Genomic DNA, 18,669 nt, shown 5'->3' with positions numbered 1-18,669 from the left:
TATTCATATATGTACACTTCTTAGGATTGTCTGATACGTTTCTGGTATTACACTGTACCATGCGAATATATTTGTATATGTATTTTCATTTGATGTTAAAAAGATGTTAAACAAAGTTATATTAAAAAAAAAAAAAAGTTCTATTTTTGCCCGTTCCTTTGTGGTGCTTAAAGGACTAAATAAACCTTCGCGCGTGCGCAAGACGAGAACGCATATCCTTACGTCAAAAATGTGACATCGGGTGACATTTAAGGCTGTGTCACCCGGAAGTTTGTGTCGCAGATCATCTCGCGCGTTGATTTGCATGTCATGTATTGCCAATTGCAAAAGACTTTTTTGCAGTGTTTTTTTTTTTCGTCGCTTTAAGGCCGTTGACCGTATCGGTCGGGGTTACGTTTTCTCCGCCCTCGGGTGGCTGCGATGCTTGTTTTGGTTTATCCTTGTACAGCCTTGTTGTCGCGCAACATTTGCGTGCGTAGCTTCGCTTCACGGGGTGAGTTCAATTATATTATTCTGCTATTCAATTTTTATTCTTTTTTTAATGTTTATTGCCGTTTTTTGTGTGTGTGGGCTGCGTGCCTTTGATGACGTTTACCGCCAGACGTTTGCACCATAAAGTCGGACTTTGTCTTTGATCAGCCTGTGAAGCGGCCGTGGACGTTTCGCTATCGTTTCTGATTGCTTCTCATCTGCTTTGTTGGCACCTTGGCGTTTGCATCGGAGTTAATTTTATAGTCCTCTTGACTTTTTTTTTTGGCTCAAGTTTTGCTGCACCTTATAATTCGGAAAATAGGGTAGTTGCCGATTTACTAACATTTAATTGACTATCTGAGAATCAAAATCGTCGCGGCAGTATTAAACGTAGTTCCCTAGATCTAACACAAGCACACATTCCATTTAATATCTTTTAGGTCTGGACATGTCAGTTTGCTCTGTCGGGTCCAGCGCTGCAAAGGCTAAGCGCAGGAACTCACCTTCCCGCGTAACGTTGGTCGGAGGGGAAGTCGTCTCGCCGTCATGGAGAGCAGCAAACAAGACATGGCCGAAGTGAAGGCGACGGCCGCGAAGACGAGGCCCCAGGGGAGGCTGCAGAAGTAGCAGGAGCTCTCCGCGGACGTGCACACCAGAACGTGCACGGACGCCAGCAGCAAGCACAGCAGGTAAAAAGGCAAGGAGAGCAGGGCCGAGCCTAGCGGAAGCTCTACGGCCGCCGAGCCGCTCAGGGCTTCCGGCATTGCCAACAGTAAGACCAACAGCAGCTTGGAGACAAAAACAAAAACTTAGATTAGTAAATTTATGATTATGAATGAGTCAATCCGTTTCAGATGTTTATCATGATTGCCATTTACTGGTAAGGAATGTGCTGATCATCATTATTGTGAAGTTTTAATTTAACCCGAAATTTAATTTTTGAGTATTCATGGCTCGAAATATTGATGTGATGCGTAAATAGGGCTAGAGGAGTGGTTAGCATGTACGCCTCAAAGTTAAGAGATCCGAGTTTCATTCCCGCTTGCTCCGGCTTTCCTGTGTGGAGTTTGCATGTTCTCCCCGTGCCCACCTGGGTTCTCTCCGGGCGCCACAACCCCAAAACATGCAAGGAAGGTGTATCGGATAAACCTACAACTAGTTTAGAATGTCCGCCGCCTACTGCCCGAAGACGGCTGGGATAAGCACCAGCACGCCAGCAGCCCGAGTGAAGATAAGCGGATATAGAAAACGGATGGATGCAATTGCATTGCATGGATGTCCATGAATACATGGTACATTGTTGTGTTTTTTTCAAAGAAGAGTCTCGCACTGTTCGGTCCTCGGTGCTTACCTGAAATACAAAGACCATCCCAGCAATCATGGAGTAGAAGTCGTACTTGCCCAGCTGTTTGCTGAGAGCTGAGCTCATGGCCGACAGGGCCTCCAAATATTGCTTGAGGACCTTCTTGCCCATGTTAGTCAAGACTTCCGACGTGTTTCCCTCAAGGTAGCGCTTCATCCAGCTCCCGTGTGCCTTCTCTGCAACACGGTATTGTTCAAATCCCGTCTCTGAAGATCAGGAAAGCACATTTTACTAAGGTTAGCAACATCCATTGATGAATATTATTTTTTAAGACAAGTACCCACTATTTGTGGATTAAAAAATATATATATAAAACATGGAAGTCACTAATGACCATGTGCAACAAAAAGGACAAAGTAATATTGGATGAAAAAAAATTGACCAAAAAAATATTGCTGGGCCATCTATGTCAGATTTATTTACCCCTGGGTAATTGCATCACGAAACAAAATGAAGGCTTGCAAGGTTTGCAAAACAGTCACAGTGACTCAATTGTTCAAAAAAAAAAAAAACCCATCATATTTCAATTAATTTGCTCTCTTTTTGAAAAGACCTAAGAGGTACCTAACAGCACCAATACTTTTGGGGGGAAAAAGATTTAAAACCAGATGATGTGCCATCTGTGTATGATTTATTTACCCCTGAAAAACTGAGTCACTGATGACCATGTACTTCCCTATAAAACAAAATGAAGGCATATAACAGATACTTGAAGAAATATAACATTTGGTGTTTTCCCCATTAGAGAACCACTCATCTATAGCATCTATGATGTTAACCGGAAAAAAAAAAATCCCATGAGAGTAGGCAATGCAGTAACTTAATTTGACGAATAAATTAATGAATACTCACGCTTTCCTGAAAATATTTAGCAGTATAACACGTAGTATCTGATGATAAATGGTGACTGGGGATTAGCCAGACAGAAGTGTCGCTAGAAATATTACAACCTGCAGCCACAGGCATGAATCATACAATATCGATGGGCCTGGCTCATGTTTCATCAGCCTCAAAATACAGAAAGTAGTTAATAACACAAAAAAACTGCCTCGGGTTAGAGGCACAAGAAAACTACAATTTGAATTATTAGCACGTTTACATGCATTTCCCAACAGTGACAACTCTTTCAATACTATCAGTGTGGGAAAAGGGAAATAAATCAATCGGCACATCCAGAAGAAACTCCTCTGAAATAATGTCCCTCTCATCTCATCGCCATGGAAACAGACTAAAATAGAGTAAAAATGTCAGTGTGTCTCTGCCCGTCTGTCTAATAAGGGGTATAATAATCTAATAAGGGTATTTTATCTGCTGCATCTGTGAGCGCAAAACACGACAACAGAGACAAACTTGACTGTAAAGAAGAGGGAGAATGTAAGGTAATTAATGCATGGACCCGTGTTGTGGTTTGATCAAGCCCGTGATCATATCTGCATAACAACTTGATTGATTTGTCCTCAAAGAACACCACGTCTCTACTATTTGTTTTTTTGCTGTCCTTCTCAGTTCCCCTTTTGGGGCACATTAATGGGAGTAGAATACAAATAATATGCTGCAGGAACATTTGAATGGGTTATTGTATTTTGACTAGATTAAATACATTGCTTCAAAGGGCACGTTATAAGTGAAGGTAAATTTTGTATACGTTTGTTTTGCCAAATACAGGAATTCAAAGCAAAATGACACTTGAATTTAGATGGAAAAAAAGTTGTTTTTTTTAAACTATGGCAATCTTAGAACAAAAAACAAATGACTGCATAAAACTCCACAACACCCTTTTAACATGCTGTTTAAAACATCTTTTTCATATTAGTGCTAGGTGTTGTTTCTTAAAAGTATTGCAATATATTAGGGCGTATTGCGTTGTATAGCGCAATGTTTCTAAAAAAAAAATAAAAAAATCCGTGACACCCCTTACAATGACTGAAAATACAATTTACCAGAAAATTACCAGAGTATACAAATTCTATTTATTCTTTTTCTGAAGACACACGTCATTGACATCTATGAGCACACATTAAACATCTTTTTTCAACAGACTTTTCATAGGCTTAAAATCTATTTAACAAGGGTTGAGGTTTCAAGTGCCATTTACCTTTGCCATAGTCCGGAATGCTGTCTTTGAGAAGGCAGCTGAGCTGGTGGCCGTTGAGATGCAGGAAGCGGAGTTGGTCTCGAAGCGAGCTTTCTTCCAGAACGCTGGGAATGACACGGCCCACGCTGTTTTGAGAAACGGGAAGGCCCAGAGACAGCGCCAGGGTGGGAGACAGGTCAAGCTGCTCAATTTCGTCAGGCTTTTCCATCCCCACTGAAAAAAAAAAAAGCACAAAACGTTTGAAATGAATCAAGTCCATTAGAAGATCAGAGGGTCAACCAGCTAAAGCTATGACGGACGCCTTTACCTTTCCTCTTGAAGGCGGGGCTTATGAGCACCAAGGGCGTATTGATTTCGGGTTCTGAGGAGCCCCCGTGGCTCCCGGTTTCTGACATCCCGTGGTCCGAACACAAAACAAGCAGATAGGGCAAAGCACCTTCTGCCTCCTGAAAATAAATACATTATTGGACTTCCCAAAGGCACAAGATTTTAATTTAAAAAAAAAATCAAAACAGGAGATGTCCAATATCACATTTTCTGCAATGGTCCCCCAACAAACACAACTGGAAGACAATTTTTCTTTGATTTCTTCAGCGAGACATCCATATAAAGATTCTAATATCTCTATCCCTAACTCACAGAGTAACAATCACTGTTGGAAATTTACTGTGGCCATAACACTGCCAACACTTTTATGAGGTGCTTCGTATTTTGTGTCGGGCGGTTCAAACACGTTTACACAATTAAGTTAAACGTGTGTGTGTGTTTGTGTTTTCACCAAAGAACAGAAAATGTGATGCTGGGCCACAAATTAGAGGTGCAATAACTGATTAATCAACAACTAATAAGCAAATTAAAGAGGAAGCCCACCAAAAAATGTTTTTTACGATGATATTTTAGCTGATATTAGTTGATGATTTCACAGTTTGTCAGGTATAGTCAACCTTGAGCATTTCATAACACACAATGAAGGAAGACAATAGATTTTAGATTATTTTTGCTTGCGTATGGACAAATGTGTAGTTAGTCTCCTACCACTCTAACCACACAAATCCCCGCACAAATCATGGCTGATCTTGCTAGTGTCACATGAACAAACTTAGAAAATACATAATCCATAATTGGTTGACAGCAAGTGGCAAAATGGCCGCCAATATTAATCAGACTGCCACGTTTTGACTGGCAGGCTGCGTAGAACATAACTTACAATGATTAATACTTAAACTAAAGTCTAATTCTTGTGTGTTATCTATAATTGATAATTGAATCATTTTAAACAGCATTTTAGATGCGGCAAGTTAGATAATTATGCGTGATGGACGTAGGGTTGCCTCCCAGGTCTGGTGTCACTGATTACATTAATTAGCCAAATGGTGGCATTCACCTTTGAAATGAGGGCAGCGTGGATCTTCTTGAGGATATCGTCCATCTCCAAGAGTTTGGGCTGAATCATGGAACTGTGGGGTCCACTGACGTGACCAATGTGGTCAAGGCCAAGGTAGTGGAGGATCAGAATGTCCCAGTCGTCTCTCTTGAGCGTGCTATCCAAGTGGCGGGTAATATTATTGTCAGCCTGAATGACAATGGAGCGTTGCAAAAATCGCAGGAAAATCAATGGCGTAAATCCTATTAAAATGCAGCTCAAAAATTGTAATGATAATGGTTTCATATAGTCCAAAATTTGGACAACGCTTATTTTTGTATACAAAATCTTTGTATCAGCTGCAATCACATAGAAATGTCAGAATCGTTGCATTTTAAAATTTTACATGTTTTAATCATGTGATGGAAATTTCAGCTCCCTAGTAGTTTTTCCCCCCATTTTATGATATCATATTGTGAATTTCCATAATTTGTGACAAAGCCACAAGGGTTTAAAGCATGTACAAAAAATGCATTGTGTATCGTTTGCAAAGTGTGCTCTAGAGTTAAATTAGATGTAATCAATTATAATAAATCATAGCCCCAAAGGTGATTAAATACATAACTAATGGGACAAAGATAATCTCGAACATCCTTTGCCAAATTCAGTTTATTATAAGTAACCATCTTACCTCAGTGTGGTCAGACACAAAGGACAAGGTGCCGTCATACTCCATGAAGTGTTTGGGGAAAAGGCGCACCCACGTCTCATCTCCATAAAAGATCATTTTTTTCCCCGCTGTTTTGGCTCGCCAAATCAGATTATCTTCCAATAAAGCGGGTGAATTTAGATTCATCACCACATCGATAAAGCCCGGGATACTGCCGGTGGTTATTGCCTGGGGGAGAGATACATTTTTTTGTTGTCACTGTTTAGAAAAATATCTTTCATTATGTTGTGGAATCGTGCACTTGCATCATGTAAATGCGGCTAATTGGGCCTAATTGTTAGGTCGGGTGGGACATCTTAATTGAAATTTTCTTGAGGTCATATATTTAAACCTGAAGATTTGTTGGGGGAAAAAAAAATACACTAAAATTCATCTCATCTAAAGTGCAGGTGTCAAACTCGTGGCAGGGGGCCAGACGCTTGCTGCATTTGTTTTTTACAGCGAGCCATAAAAATAAACACAAATGCTGGAGCTATTTTGTAATATGATGGGGCAATTATTAGAGTTGTACAACTTCCAGCTAGAGGAAGTTAACAAGCCAAACATTTCAAATCAGAGCAGATCAAATGGCATTTTAAGCAAAATTAAAAAGCCCTTTCCTTAACAATTACGCATTTATTTCTTATTATAATACAGTGCATGATTCATATTGGTCAAAATATTTGTTACGTTTCTTTATCTGTCTTTGAATTAAGCAGAAAAATCAATAGTTATCAACTTAATATGACCTAACAATTACTCGGGCAACGACCAATCAGAGCTTAGCTTGCGAGCCTCACATGACCAAACTGAAAAACCAGGTGAGCCGTGAACACAATATTCATCTGAATATTTTCTTTCGAAGTGTAGAGGCACACAATATATTATTGCCAAGGAAATGTTTGACTTCACTTCCCAATTCAATTATTTAGCTATTTACAGCAGTAAAATTTTTAATCTAGAATTTAGTTGCTAATTTTAGTATTTTTCATGGAAAATTATCTTTTAAAAAAAAGACATACATTCGCTGTCAACTGAAAATGGCATCACAGTTGCTCAGGGCTCAGACCAATCACGGCTCACGTGTTTTCTAGGTTCGGCCATGTGACGTTAACAAGCTGAGCTGTGATTGGTTGTCACCTGGGCACATGTAATGTCATTTTCACATGACAGGAAGTGGCAAAATGTGTAAAGGTATTAATTGCACATGAAAAATAATCTAACAGACAAAATATTAACTTTTCAAGGAAAGTACTACCATTAATGTGCTCCTCTGTACAAAACCTGAGCACTGTTTTGTATTTTTTTCTTTTACCCTTACTGTTCACATTTGTTCAATTTAACTAAAGCGACAAAAAGTTCCCCAAAAGGCTTTTAAGTTTGAACCGTGTATCTTCCCTAAACGTTTGCCGTGATTGGCTCCTTCTCACGGGAGATTAAAAAGCGGCAAGTAAAATAGATGAAATTTAAACCGTCACCTGTATAATTCCTACAGGCTTCACAATGGCAGCCGTGGGACGCAATATCTTCAACATCTTCTGTTGAAGTTTTTATCTGCCAATGACAAGCTGATAAACAAACTGACTTGACTGTCAAATGAAGTGAAGCAAGAGATTTTGCCTCTGCTTATTTCCTGGCTCCGTTTATTTACTACTGCTGCCATTGCAACAATCTCACTGCTTGCCGGGGCCGAGGCGAGCTCTCGGGAAGAGATGGATTGCTCCCCCTCGCTTTCTTCAAATGCAATTTCGTTGAGGTTCGAAGGCTATTCGGAGACTCGGGTGATGATTGGAGCAAATAAAGGCTTGCTGTCAAGATTGCAGAAAAATCAAAACAAGTGCGCCGGCCAAGATGTTGGACTAGCTGGAAAACAATACATCAGCTCCATTTTTTTTTTTAAGCGCATATTTTAAGATCCTTGCGGTTGCCAAATATATTGTGATGCCGGTTGAATGAAGTGGACTGGCAGCTCATCAACATGCTAATTAGTGTCCTCACAGTAGCTCTGCTGACCAAGTGCCATCGCTTGAATGTCAAAGACAATATCAGTGAGGCGCACACACTCTTGCTGGCACAGGTGCCAAAATACAGTTGGAAAACAGCAACATTTTCATGCCTCTTGACCACTCCCAAGCACAACACACTGGATGGCGCTCATTTAAATAAATGACCTTGATTACCACCATCATTCCTCATTTACCTCAAGAAACGATTTTTTTTTTTTATTAGAAGACTCGATTCGCCTTTTGTAAAGCAAATGAGCACTTCTATGAGGTCTTCTATGTCCATCATCCTGAGGCATAGTCTCCACTTTTTGACATTCCCGGTGAGTTGCTGTCATTGCTGCTGCAGTCATTACCTGAATTTGCTGTCAAATTGGAGTGCCTCAGAAATATCCACTGACAGCTGTGGCAGTCAGAGATGGTGAGGCTCAACTGGCCACATGGGGATAAAGGAATGAGGAAGAAGCCAATTCTTGGCAACGTCTTGTGAGGTGAAAATGTTGCAGTGGCTCAAAAAAAAAACTGTTTAAAAACGACAACTATTAATCTATCCATTTTCTTATTCTCACTAGTGAAAACAAATGTCAACTTGAAGGCAGTCTCAGTGCTGTAATGAGTTATTGGATGTGTGTAACGGGCTGCAATGCAGTGACGGGGTAGTATGTGCAAACAGTAGGCGTGTGCTGCCCCCTACTGGTAACATTAAACTTTAAACTGTACAGTATAATAAGTTATATAATTGTTACTGCAGCAGTTTTTTGTACTGACACCATTTAAAATGAATGCCCAGACGCTGAACATTTGCTTGTTGCTTTTGTTTTGATTCTTGAATTTTACATAGCATTCCACAAAATATCTTCCATCCAGCAATACAGGTTTTGCAAGCCCCACAACTTGCCTTGCAAAGAATAAGTCATGACAATATCTAAACATGAAAAATGACCATCTCACTGCCACCACAGAATTTTACAAGTTACAAACAAGTTATGCTGCTTAAAAAATAATGACTACCCTTCTCGGCGCCAATGAAAGCAAAACTGCTTTCACGTAATATTGACAAAAAAATAGATTTAAGGCAACACTAATGAACTTTTTAAGCATCATAAAATATTTTCATAAATCTGAAGAAACGTTGACATAGAAATACTTGAACGGTACATTTATCATGAAGTGAAGGGGTGGGTCTGTATTGCTTTTACAGGCACTAAGAAACTTTGAGGAGGGTGGCAGAAACCCTGCTGAACAAAAAACTACAAACATGGTGACTGCTATTCGGCATATGTCATTTTTTTCCTTTCCCCATTTGTTACAAAGATGGCAGTCAAGACGAACGAATACACGTGATTTCTGGTTAATATGCACATATAACTAAAAATGAATACCACATTATCCTTATAGCACTTACATTTTGTTCATGAGCATATTAATGTAATTTTCTGAAAACAAATACCTATAAAACTCAAAATCTCAACACTGTTGACTTTTTGGGCTTTTGGACCACTTGATGGCGCTATGAAGCACCATGAAGCATATGCAAACCTGTTTATGGAATTAGGAAATCTATTTTTGTTGCTGAAATGATTAGTTGAGGCGATGTGATTATGGTACCAATTTTTGGACACCATTGGATTCTGAGCGCTACTGTACATGGTCACCCTGGACTTGCGTGAAGGTTTATTCATTATCACCTTTTTCAGAAAGCTCTTCTGTAGCTATTTATGAGATTAACTTGTGAATATAAACAATATGTAATTGCTTCCTTCGCTGACTATAGTTTGTTTTATAGTCTACTAATTTAGGACACCCCTGGATTCTAAACATTGCTTCTAGAGCATTGATGGTTAAAAATAAAGAAAGAAATCCCAAGTTTCTTACTTTTATCCTGGGCATGGTGACAGTTGGAAGTCTAGCTTTGGCCACATAGCTGAGAGTCGATCCTCTCTCCACCAGATGTCTTGTGTAGGGCATGTACATGCGGCCATTGGCTCCAAACACAAAATCCTCCCGCAGGCCATCGATTAACATGATGACGACCCTTTTGAACAAAGGCTGCGGGATGTAGGTGGAATTGGGCGAGCCCTCTGGAAGACAAGCGACACATTTCGGAATGCCAGCAGGTATCCGATGATGAATGAGAGCAAGCCGGGGAAACGTACCAGAAAGCGGCTCCGCGGGAAGCTCTCGCCTGCCCATGGTCGACACGGACGATTTGACAGGCACGGGGAAAAATCCCCTCAAGAAGAGTGCAACTCCCAAAACTTCAAATATTATAATCGAGGAGGCGAATGCAGACGAACGGATTTTCATTTTCGATTTTTTTTTCTCGATGATGGGTCACTTACAGGTAGTAATTGAAGGAAGTTACCTCGGTACTAGCTAGCAAACAACACGCGCCATCGCATACTTTATACATTACAGCAATATATATTTACATGCAGCGTTAAACATTACAATGCATAGCAGATCGTAACAACAAGTGATAATTCAGTTTATAGAACTAACATCTCTGTGTGTAGCTATTCCCAACTTCCGCATTTTTTTTAACTACGGAAAGCCCATTGGATCAAGATAAGCCCTCTTTTAAAGGAATAGACATATTTAGCGATTTTCATGAGTAAAAAGATTTTACTTTTGACCATAAATTAATTTGATGAATGAATAGTTAATGTGTACAAGTAATACATTCAAAAACCCATTTTGCCCCTTACTAGTAACAGGAAATTACACGTGCTCAAGTTCTGGTAACAACCATTTGTGATTGTCACGTGACCATATCTATAAACCAGGTAAATGTTCGGGAAACACGTGTGATGTCATTTTCTGTCATCAATTGAAAAAAAAGTTTGTAAAAGTATAAATTGTACGTGGAAAAAAAATATTTATCTATTGGAGACAAAATATTTGCTTTTTACATGTTGGAAAGGCTAAATGTAGTATTCCTTTAAAAATAGGAGCAACAGCAAAATCCAGTGTCACAGAAGTAGATTGTAAAAAAAAAATATTATCACATTGTTTTTCATGGGTTAAAAACACAGACTTGATGACATAACCATTATTATTGAGAGGGGGGGTATTAAATGAACTATAACATTTTTAATGGAACATGACTGGTACATTTTCATTGTTTTCTTCATGTTAATGAATGACCTTTATTTGTAGACGATGTATTCAACATTTTCCCATTAATACCATTAAATTACCGGTACATAAGAATAAAAATTGAACACATATTTTTGTACCATTTTATTTTGAAGTAAACCATGCATTCTTTGACTAATTGGCATTTTTACATATTTTATAGAGTACAATACATTCGCAGTTAGCCTATTTGTCTTTCCTTTTCAAAACACTAATAAAAACATCTTTGGGTACGTCCACATTGCCAATACGCCTCATCTTCTTTTTGCCTTCTGCTTGTTTCTTCAGAAGCTTCATCTTACGCGTTATATCACCGCCGTACTTGCAAAAAAAAGAACGATTTATTCATTTAAGCATCATTCCAAGTGGCACGGGATGAATAGAAATATAAAAGGACACTTACACATTTTGCAAGGACATTTTTTCTGTACGCCTTTATTCTGAAAGAGCCATACATTGGAATGTTACTTGAAGGGCACTTTTGGGTCCTTTTTATACGCAGATTTTGTACAGAAAAGAAATGTACTCACGTCTCTCTGGCAATTATTTTACTTCCAAGTGCCGCTTGTACGGCAATCTCAAACATTTGTCTCGGTATGGAATCCTTGAGTCGCTCACATATGGCTTTTCCTGTGCTCTGTGCTCGTGCTCTTAAAAAAAAAAAAAAAAGACAAAAATACAGTGTTTACGATATACAGTGTTTCTTTGGTTAATGCAGGGACTATGTTTGATTGCTGTCGTTTTTTGTTAGTTTCCTGTTTTTACTAAAGTTAAAACCGTGTAACAGGTAGGCAAAACAATTGCATCAAAACAAACCATAAAATAGCCAAAAGTGAACCACTCTATAGCAACACTATTTAGATGCATGTTATAAAGTTAATTTCCAATAAAATGGATACCTAAAAAAAGTCATGTAATTCATTAAAACCGTCTGTGGTATATTAAATGTAAAAATATTTACTTTTTTTACTGTTTAGATTTATTACGATTCTTGTCAGCATTTATTGATGATATGAATCAGACATTGTTTACAATTATTACAGTGTAATGCACTGAACTTTTTTGTGACAGAATTTGAAATTCCCACTGTGTTTACATGCGTCACCTTACGTAGTTAGCGTCTAGCGCTAACGGCGATTGAATATCATTTTATGAATATTGGCTCCGCCCCGAAAAAAATATTTAAATATGTAGATTAGGGTCAAAATAATGCTCGAACGCTATTGCTCAGAAAACAAGTTGAGAACTCCAACATGTATCGTGCGATCGCACAAGCGCATACTGGGCACAATTCCAACAAGTACAGCAGCAGACTCGCTTGGGAGCGCAGCCTTCATCGGTGATTTGAAAGACTTCAATTACCAGGATGTGCACGCGCTTCTCCATTGCTTCTGCCGCATCCATTAAGCACATCTTGTGTGCGTCATCACTTTTGATCGCTGACTTCTTTTGTCCTCCGCTATGTGACATGGTAATAGAAACATGTAATACCGACGCTTTCTTTCCATGTTAGCCCGATTATCAAATATATTTTCTACTCCATAAACTCGGACGTTGCGCCTTTATAGTGGGAATGAGGAGGATGATTAAAATTCAGGGAATGTCATCGTGTGTGTGTGGCCATCCAATACGGTATGTAGGTCAAATAGTTAACGTCGTTCAATCCCAAAGACATATTTTTACTTTTAATCCAGACTTTCAATCCCATGCATTTCTATTTAAAGAAAAACAACAGGTGTTTGTCCATGCGGATTTCCCCCTCGAGACTTTTGTCGCCCCCGCGGTCCCTAATCATCATCGATGAGGCGTGACTCACTCACTCGTTTGGCGATTATCTGCTGTATGAAAGCTACCTGTGCACAATTACGGTGAGTTCTTCCACCGGACGCCCGTTCAACAGAATGTCCATCTTTAGAAGGTCGGCCGCCTGGTATCCTGCGTTTTCATAATCAAAGCTGTGAAGGGGAAAATCAAAATGAATCTACAGTATGTGCAATACTTATTATGCATGTCATGTAGGACTGGATGAAATGGTCCGAAAAATATATATTTTTTTTAAATCAAAGTAATAAACGAAAGGGCAATTTCAATATATGTTAAAATGTCAAATTATCATGCCAATAATCAATCTATCCCTTTATTATAAGACCCCATCTACTAATATGTAAAACAGTTTATTTTTTTAATGATCATTTCATTTAATAAACAATAATTATCCTTTCAACAGATGTAAAATAAGATCTTCCATGACATGCCCTTATTGATCTATTACGGTTTTTGTCGTTTGTTTGATTGCCTACTTTATTATTTGCTCGATTGTGGAACGAAGTCTGCTCGTGAACAGAATAAGAATTTCATTACTATGCACGTGACGACAAAACTATTGCATCTCGAATCTTTACCTGGCATATCCGGAAGACAGAGACTTGAGTTGGTCATAGAAATCCACAACGATTTCATTTAAAGGGAAAAGATACTTCATCATCACACGGTGCTCATCTAAGTACACCATATTATTCTGGATGCCTCTGCGGTTCTACACAAATACAAACACAGTTTTTTGTAGTTTTTGTCTTCTATTGAGCGGAGGACATTTAAAATAAAACTGAAAAACGACTAACCAAGCAGAGAGTCATAATCTTGCCAGTGTAGGCGTCCGGAGCTAAAATGGTCCCCAGCACCATGGGTTCTAAATACTCGGAAACAACGTTTGGTTCCGGAAACTGAGCCGGGTTCACGACTGTGATCTCTTCCTTGCCGTGTTCCTGGAACAAAAGCCAACAGTATTGCAACTACGGAACCTTGCATTTCGTTGCCACTGAGCGGAATCAAACGTTCAAACCGGGGTGTCCAAACTGCGGCCCCGGGGCCATGTGTGACCCGCCATCCACATTTTAGCGGCATATGGATACATGCTAATAGGAGGTAAATATGATATTACCTTGATGAGTTTAGGTGAGCAGAGCACGGCCTTATAAGGCACGGTTGGCGCCGTGATGATAACGGAGGCGTTGTATTCCTGCTCCAGCCTCTGATTGAACACCTCCATATGAAGAAGTCCCAGGAAGCCCAGCCTGCGGGTTCCCACCAGAGATACATGACACAACCATCAACTCCGAAACATGTCCGAATTCGGTCCCGACCTCCAACCGGCTCCGAGGGCCAAACTGCTATCTCTCTGCACGGTCACGCTCGAGTCGTTTAGGGTCAGTCTCTCGATGGCGCTGCGAAGGCCCGGGTATTCTGATTGGTCCACCGGATACATACCTGAGAAGAGGGGGGGAAAAAAAGACGGCCACGGAAAAATTCGGAGAGCTGCTGCTGGTGCTGCTAGTTAGGTTTATAATAGTTTAGGGTTTGTCATTGAAGTTATATTGCCTTTAATACTTTCAATAAATCAGCAATAGAAACTATTTGAGTTTAAACATGATGTACTTTGTTTTAGTTTAGTTTGTATTAGTTTTTTTTAAGGATACATGAATAAATACATTGATTAATTAGTATGGTGCACTTTGTTTTCATTTAGTTTGTACTAGTTTTCTAATAGTTTTTTAACATGAAATAATTGAACACGTACATAAATAGCTAAATATGATGTGCTTTGATTCAGTTGAGTTGGTTTTACCGTTTTTTTAAATCAATAAATCATTAATGTACATTGTTTTAGTGTACTTTATAATTTTTTTCAAGGATAGCTAGCTAGAAAAATACATAAACAAGGTGTGCTTTGTTTTAAGTGAATTTGTTTAAGCTTTTTTACGTGAATAAAATAATAAACAAATACGTATATTATAAAAACATTAAAAATATAGTAGATATATATGTGTATAGCTATTTCTCACCGGCAAACACCATGGCTTTTGCCGGCTTAAAGCCGGGCAGGGCTTCCACCGGCTGGTCCTGTTGGAAGAGGGTATCCCCAATCTGCGCCTCCTTGATCTCCTTCATCCCGGCGATGAGGTAGCCCACCTGTCCGGCAAACCTGAAACAGCATATCATATTTAATATCTGACCAAAAATTAAAAATTTCTACCATTTATAAACCCTGAAACGTCCCCCCAAAAAATTCTCTAGTAATTTCAATATTTCTCAACATATTCAAAACATTCCAACTTGAAAATATTCATCTTATTCCAAATCATTGCATGTCATTCCATATCATTCAATATATTCCAAATGATTCCACATTTTTAGTCACCCTTTCACCATTCACATGCAATTTCTTTAGGAATTATATTCTCTTGTTTATTCAGAGATTGTGATGAATAATAAGAGAGAGAAAAGCAAATATATTAATTTTTAGTTCCATAAATATCTATTTTGAGCTCCCTATGATAGAATGTCTGTTGAATAATTTATCTCGAGTTAATTTTGGTCATTTTTTGGTTAGCATGTTCCCTGAGGATTAAAAAAAAAAAAAAAAAAAAAAAACAGTTGAAGACAGGACCGGAGACAAATATCCTCTTACAGTTTCTGAGTCGGGTGCTCCTCCGGGCGAAGAAGTCCCAGCTCGCTGACCTCGTAGGTTTTGCCGAGATGCGCCGATACGATCTTGTCTCCCTTTTTGACATGACCCCCAAACACCGCGATGTTAGCCACGACTCCCCGGTAGTGGTCGAAATCAGAGTCAAAGACGAGTGCTTTGAAAGGCTCTTGAATCGCTGCTGTGGGCCTGAGGGAACATAGCAAATAAATAAAATGAAATAAAAAATAAAATAAAAAAATAATTAAAATAATAAAAATTAAATAAAATAAAATTTAAAAAATAATAAAAAAATAAAAAATAAAATAAAATAAAATAAAATAAAATAAAATAAAATAAAATAAAATAAAATAAAATAAAATAAAATAAAATAAAATAAAATAATGAGAACAACGTTCTTGGTCGGCTCCTCACGGCGGAATTCTCTCGACAACTGCTTGGAGAACATTTTCAACATTTGTGCCCAGTTTAGCAGAAATCTGAAAAAGAAAAAAGGAATTTCCAACAACAATCAGAAACACGATGGACATGAAAAGCCGCCTGGACTTACCCGGATGCAGTCCTCACGAGGAATATCGAATACTTTTTCAATCTGTGACTCCACTCTCTCCGGATCGGCATTTTTCAAATCAATCTGAATGATTAGTGAATACAAATATTTGATTATGTCATAAAGGCCATCAAGACCAAAAATAAAATGTAGTCTGACAACACAATACTCATCCAAATATTTTATGTACCCCCTAACCAGCGCAAAGGAAGATGGGGGGAGAAAAAGTATTTGATTTATTAAATTCTGGACTAGATTTGTACCTAAAGCTCTGTACATTTTAATCACTAACTCCAGAAGATAAATCGTATGACATCGTTTTTATTGTCTGCAGTAAACAAAGATTGAATTTACCAGAAAATCACTTGATTACCTTGTTGATGACAGGAATGATTGCGAGCTGAGCTTCAAAAGCGAGATAAAAGTTGGCCACCGTCTGCGCTTGAATGCCCTTCAACATCAATAGCATGAGTCAAATATTGGACACACACATTTCTATAAACAATAATGTCACCGCTCTTGTACCTGATTGGCGTCCACAATCAGCAGGACACCTTGACAGGCGGATATGGAGCGAGACACTTCGTAACTGAAGTCAACGTGACCCTGTGGAGAGGTGCGTAGGAAATCGAGTTTTCAAAAACTAAATGAATACAGTATTAATGATATATTATTAGATATATTAAAACCTAGCTGGAATGTTGTGTTTTTTTAAAGTTTTATGATTTGGTAGGGGATTGGAAACAAGAACAGCTCCTGAAAAAGAGCCCATAATAAAATGCACTTACTGGTGTGTCAATGAGGTTCAGAAGGTACTGCTGGCTCTGGTGTGTGTAAAATAAAGAGGCCGTCTGAGCCTTGACGGTTATGCCTCTCTCTCGTTCCACCTGCAGCTTGTCCAACACCTGTTTGTTCTTCTCTGTCTTTGCTATGGCGCCTATGAAAGGGACAGCTCACTTATTTAGCCAATTTCAGTAGAAGAAACATCATATTTTGTCAAAATATTTCGAGAATCCAAAACGTGAAAAAAAGAAGAAAATCTATAACATCCAGTCCATGTATTAAAGACACCGATATCTAATATTTGATCGCATTTGATTGGATTTATTACAAGATGTCACATATTTAGTAGGTGTGTTTGAAATATGCTTGTATCCATTAGACGTGTTTCACATATGTGAAATGCAAGTCAACGACTTTGTTCTTATCGCAAAAATGTGCATCTTAACTCAAATTTAACATACAAAATGAATCAATCAAATCTATAGATCGATAGAGGTAGGGTAAACTACTGTTTTTACAAACATACCTGTCATTTCCAGTAATCGGTCAGCCAGTGTGCTTTTTCCATGATCAATATGTGCAATGATGCAAAAATTCCTGATTTTATCCACAGGAAACTTGGATAGGTCAATGACTTCCTGTACGCCAGGATAAAACAAAAACTGATCGGTTTAAACTTTTAAATAGAGAGCAAGATGCTTTTTTTCTTTTGCAAATGTGATGTTACCTTGCCACTTTGTGTGCTGATGTTCGAAAGCTGCATCTTGACATTACTCGAAAAAACAGGCAGTCTCGTCATCCAGCAACGTTTGAACACCGAGTAACTCATGCCATAAGTTGGCATTTTCCGTTTGCACATTTTCAAAAGTAAAACACATCTAGAAAGTGGAGGTCCACACCACCGGTGGACGACAGGAACAATCATAATACGCTTAGCAATCCAGCGGAATGATAAACAAAAGTAAAAAATAAAACAGCCAGCGTTGACAGGGTATGATAAAATGTTACATATAAAGATAAGACCGTCGCAGTGGTCAGTTTTAATAGAGGGTCATCATTCTATAAAAAAAGACAGAGATTTTGTAAGTTTGCATTCGTTAATCAGCCCCGGACACGATCCTCGCGGGCGCTGACATCTTGGTTGACGTTTCATCAGCAAACGATTCTGGGAAATTGAGTTCTTTTTCTTGTTGCTATGAAATGTAAATGGGGTTGTCAAACCAACTTTGGCGCATTACCGCCGTCTACCGGACTGGAGTGTGAAGCGGCGGATAAGCAGTTTAAAAAGCGCTTGATTTTATTTTATTTTTGTAGCAAAATGAGTGGGATGAAGCACATTCGTTGCGCCATCACAAATAATGATCGACAAAGAATATTAAATCTACCTAAAGACCAACACATTTATATAAGTAAATGGATCGTACATGTTCGTGGAACCGGAAATCCCGCCCACTCATCCCTTCTAGTTGCTATGGTGACGAATTTGCTTCTTTGACGTTCATTGTGTACTGTAATTATTTAAGCCTTTTAGAGACACTTCTGTCAGCTCGCATTTTTCAAATTATGACTGTTAATGCATGCGTTTCTTTGAATATTTGTGATGTAATGACAAATTAATGGCCAGTCAATTTTTTCCACAAAATATTATGACCTTGTTCATCTATTTATCCGTACATTTACTGCACTTTAAAAAGGCTTAAATGTTAGCTGG

General features: G+C 38.6%; 2 protein-coding genes and 1 long non-coding RNA gene across 8 annotated transcripts in view; 1 reads left to right on the top strand and 2 right to left on the bottom strand.

Moving 5' to 3' along the window:
- The window catches only part of pigg (phosphatidylinositol glycan anchor biosynthesis class G (EMM blood group)), a 28,511-nt gene extending 17,956 nt beyond the window's left edge, over nt 1-10,555 (bottom strand). For 3 of the 6 annotated variants that reach the window (XM_088430760.1, XM_088430758.1, XM_088430761.1), the window contains exons 1-7: nt 9,880-10,554; nt 5,984-6,190; nt 5,314-5,502; nt 4,237-4,375; nt 3,930-4,142; nt 1,823-2,040; nt 975-1,259 (exon numbers count right to left, since the gene is read on the bottom strand). In XM_088430760.1, the coding sequence (XP_088286886.1) occupies nt 975-1,259; nt 1,823-2,040; nt 3,930-4,142; nt 4,237-4,375; nt 5,314-5,502; nt 5,984-6,190; nt 9,880-10,311 (1,683 nt within the window). In that variant the 5' untranslated portion in view covers nt 10,312-10,554. Of the gene's footprint in view, nt 1-974; nt 1,260-1,822; nt 2,041-3,929; nt 4,143-4,236; nt 4,376-5,313; nt 5,503-5,983; nt 6,191-9,879 lie in introns of all 6 variants that reach the window. The other 3 variants (XM_088430763.1, XM_088430764.1, XM_088430762.1) reach the window with 3 other exon arrangements.
- On the top strand, nt 249-8,802 carry LOC148413509 (uncharacterized). The gene is made up of 2 exons (XR_015867556.1): nt 249-493; nt 912-8,802. It is a non-coding gene; the product is annotated as an uncharacterized LOC148413509 (long non-coding RNA).
- A 663-nt stretch (nt 10,556-11,218) lies between the features above and the next one.
- guf1 (GTP binding elongation factor GUF1) lies at nt 11,219-18,048 on the bottom strand. Its single transcript, XM_088430782.1, has 17 exons — nt 17,686-18,048; nt 17,485-17,596; nt 16,964-17,112; nt 16,701-16,781; nt 16,549-16,626; nt 16,176-16,259; nt 16,040-16,104; nt 15,611-15,814; nt 14,985-15,124; nt 14,286-14,409; nt 14,084-14,216; nt 13,764-13,907; nt 13,545-13,678; nt 12,996-13,097; nt 11,673-11,792; nt 11,546-11,582; nt 11,219-11,463 (listed from the first exon to the last, which is right to left on the bottom strand). The coding sequence occupies exons 1-17, from the start codon at nt 17,881-17,883 to the stop codon at nt 11,329-11,331; spliced, it is 2,040 nt and encodes a 679-aa protein (XP_088286908.1). The 5' UTR covers nt 17,884-18,048; the 3' UTR covers nt 11,219-11,328.
- Between the last annotated feature and the right edge of the window lie 621 nt (nt 18,049-18,669).

This window comes from Hippichthys cyanospilos, chromosome 13 (genome assembly GCF_059441005.1).
Source record: "Hippichthys cyanospilos isolate Australia breed blue-spotted pipefish chromosome 13, RoL_Hcya_1.0, whole genome shotgun sequence".
Taxonomy (NCBI): Eukaryota; Metazoa; Chordata; class Actinopteri; order Syngnathiformes; family Syngnathidae; genus Hippichthys; species Hippichthys cyanospilos.
This window is presented reverse-complemented; position numbering and strand designations above follow the sequence as displayed.

What these genes read in the sequence shown, in the direction of transcription:
- guf1 (XM_088430782.1), bottom strand. Translation starts at nt 17,883, where the DNA reads ATGATTGTTCCTGTCGTCCACCGGTGGTGTGGACCTCCACTTTCTAGA. An exon ending in TGATTGTGGACGCCAATCAG is followed by an intron (nt 16,627 to 16,700) that starts GTACAAGAGCGG and finishes TTGATGTTGAAG; the next exon opens with GGCATTCAAGCGCAGACGGT. An exon ending in GTTGTCGAGAGAATTCCGCC is followed by an intron (nt 15,815 to 16,039) that starts GTGAGGAGCCGA and finishes ATGTTCCCTCAG; the next exon opens with GCCCACAGCAGCGATTCAAG.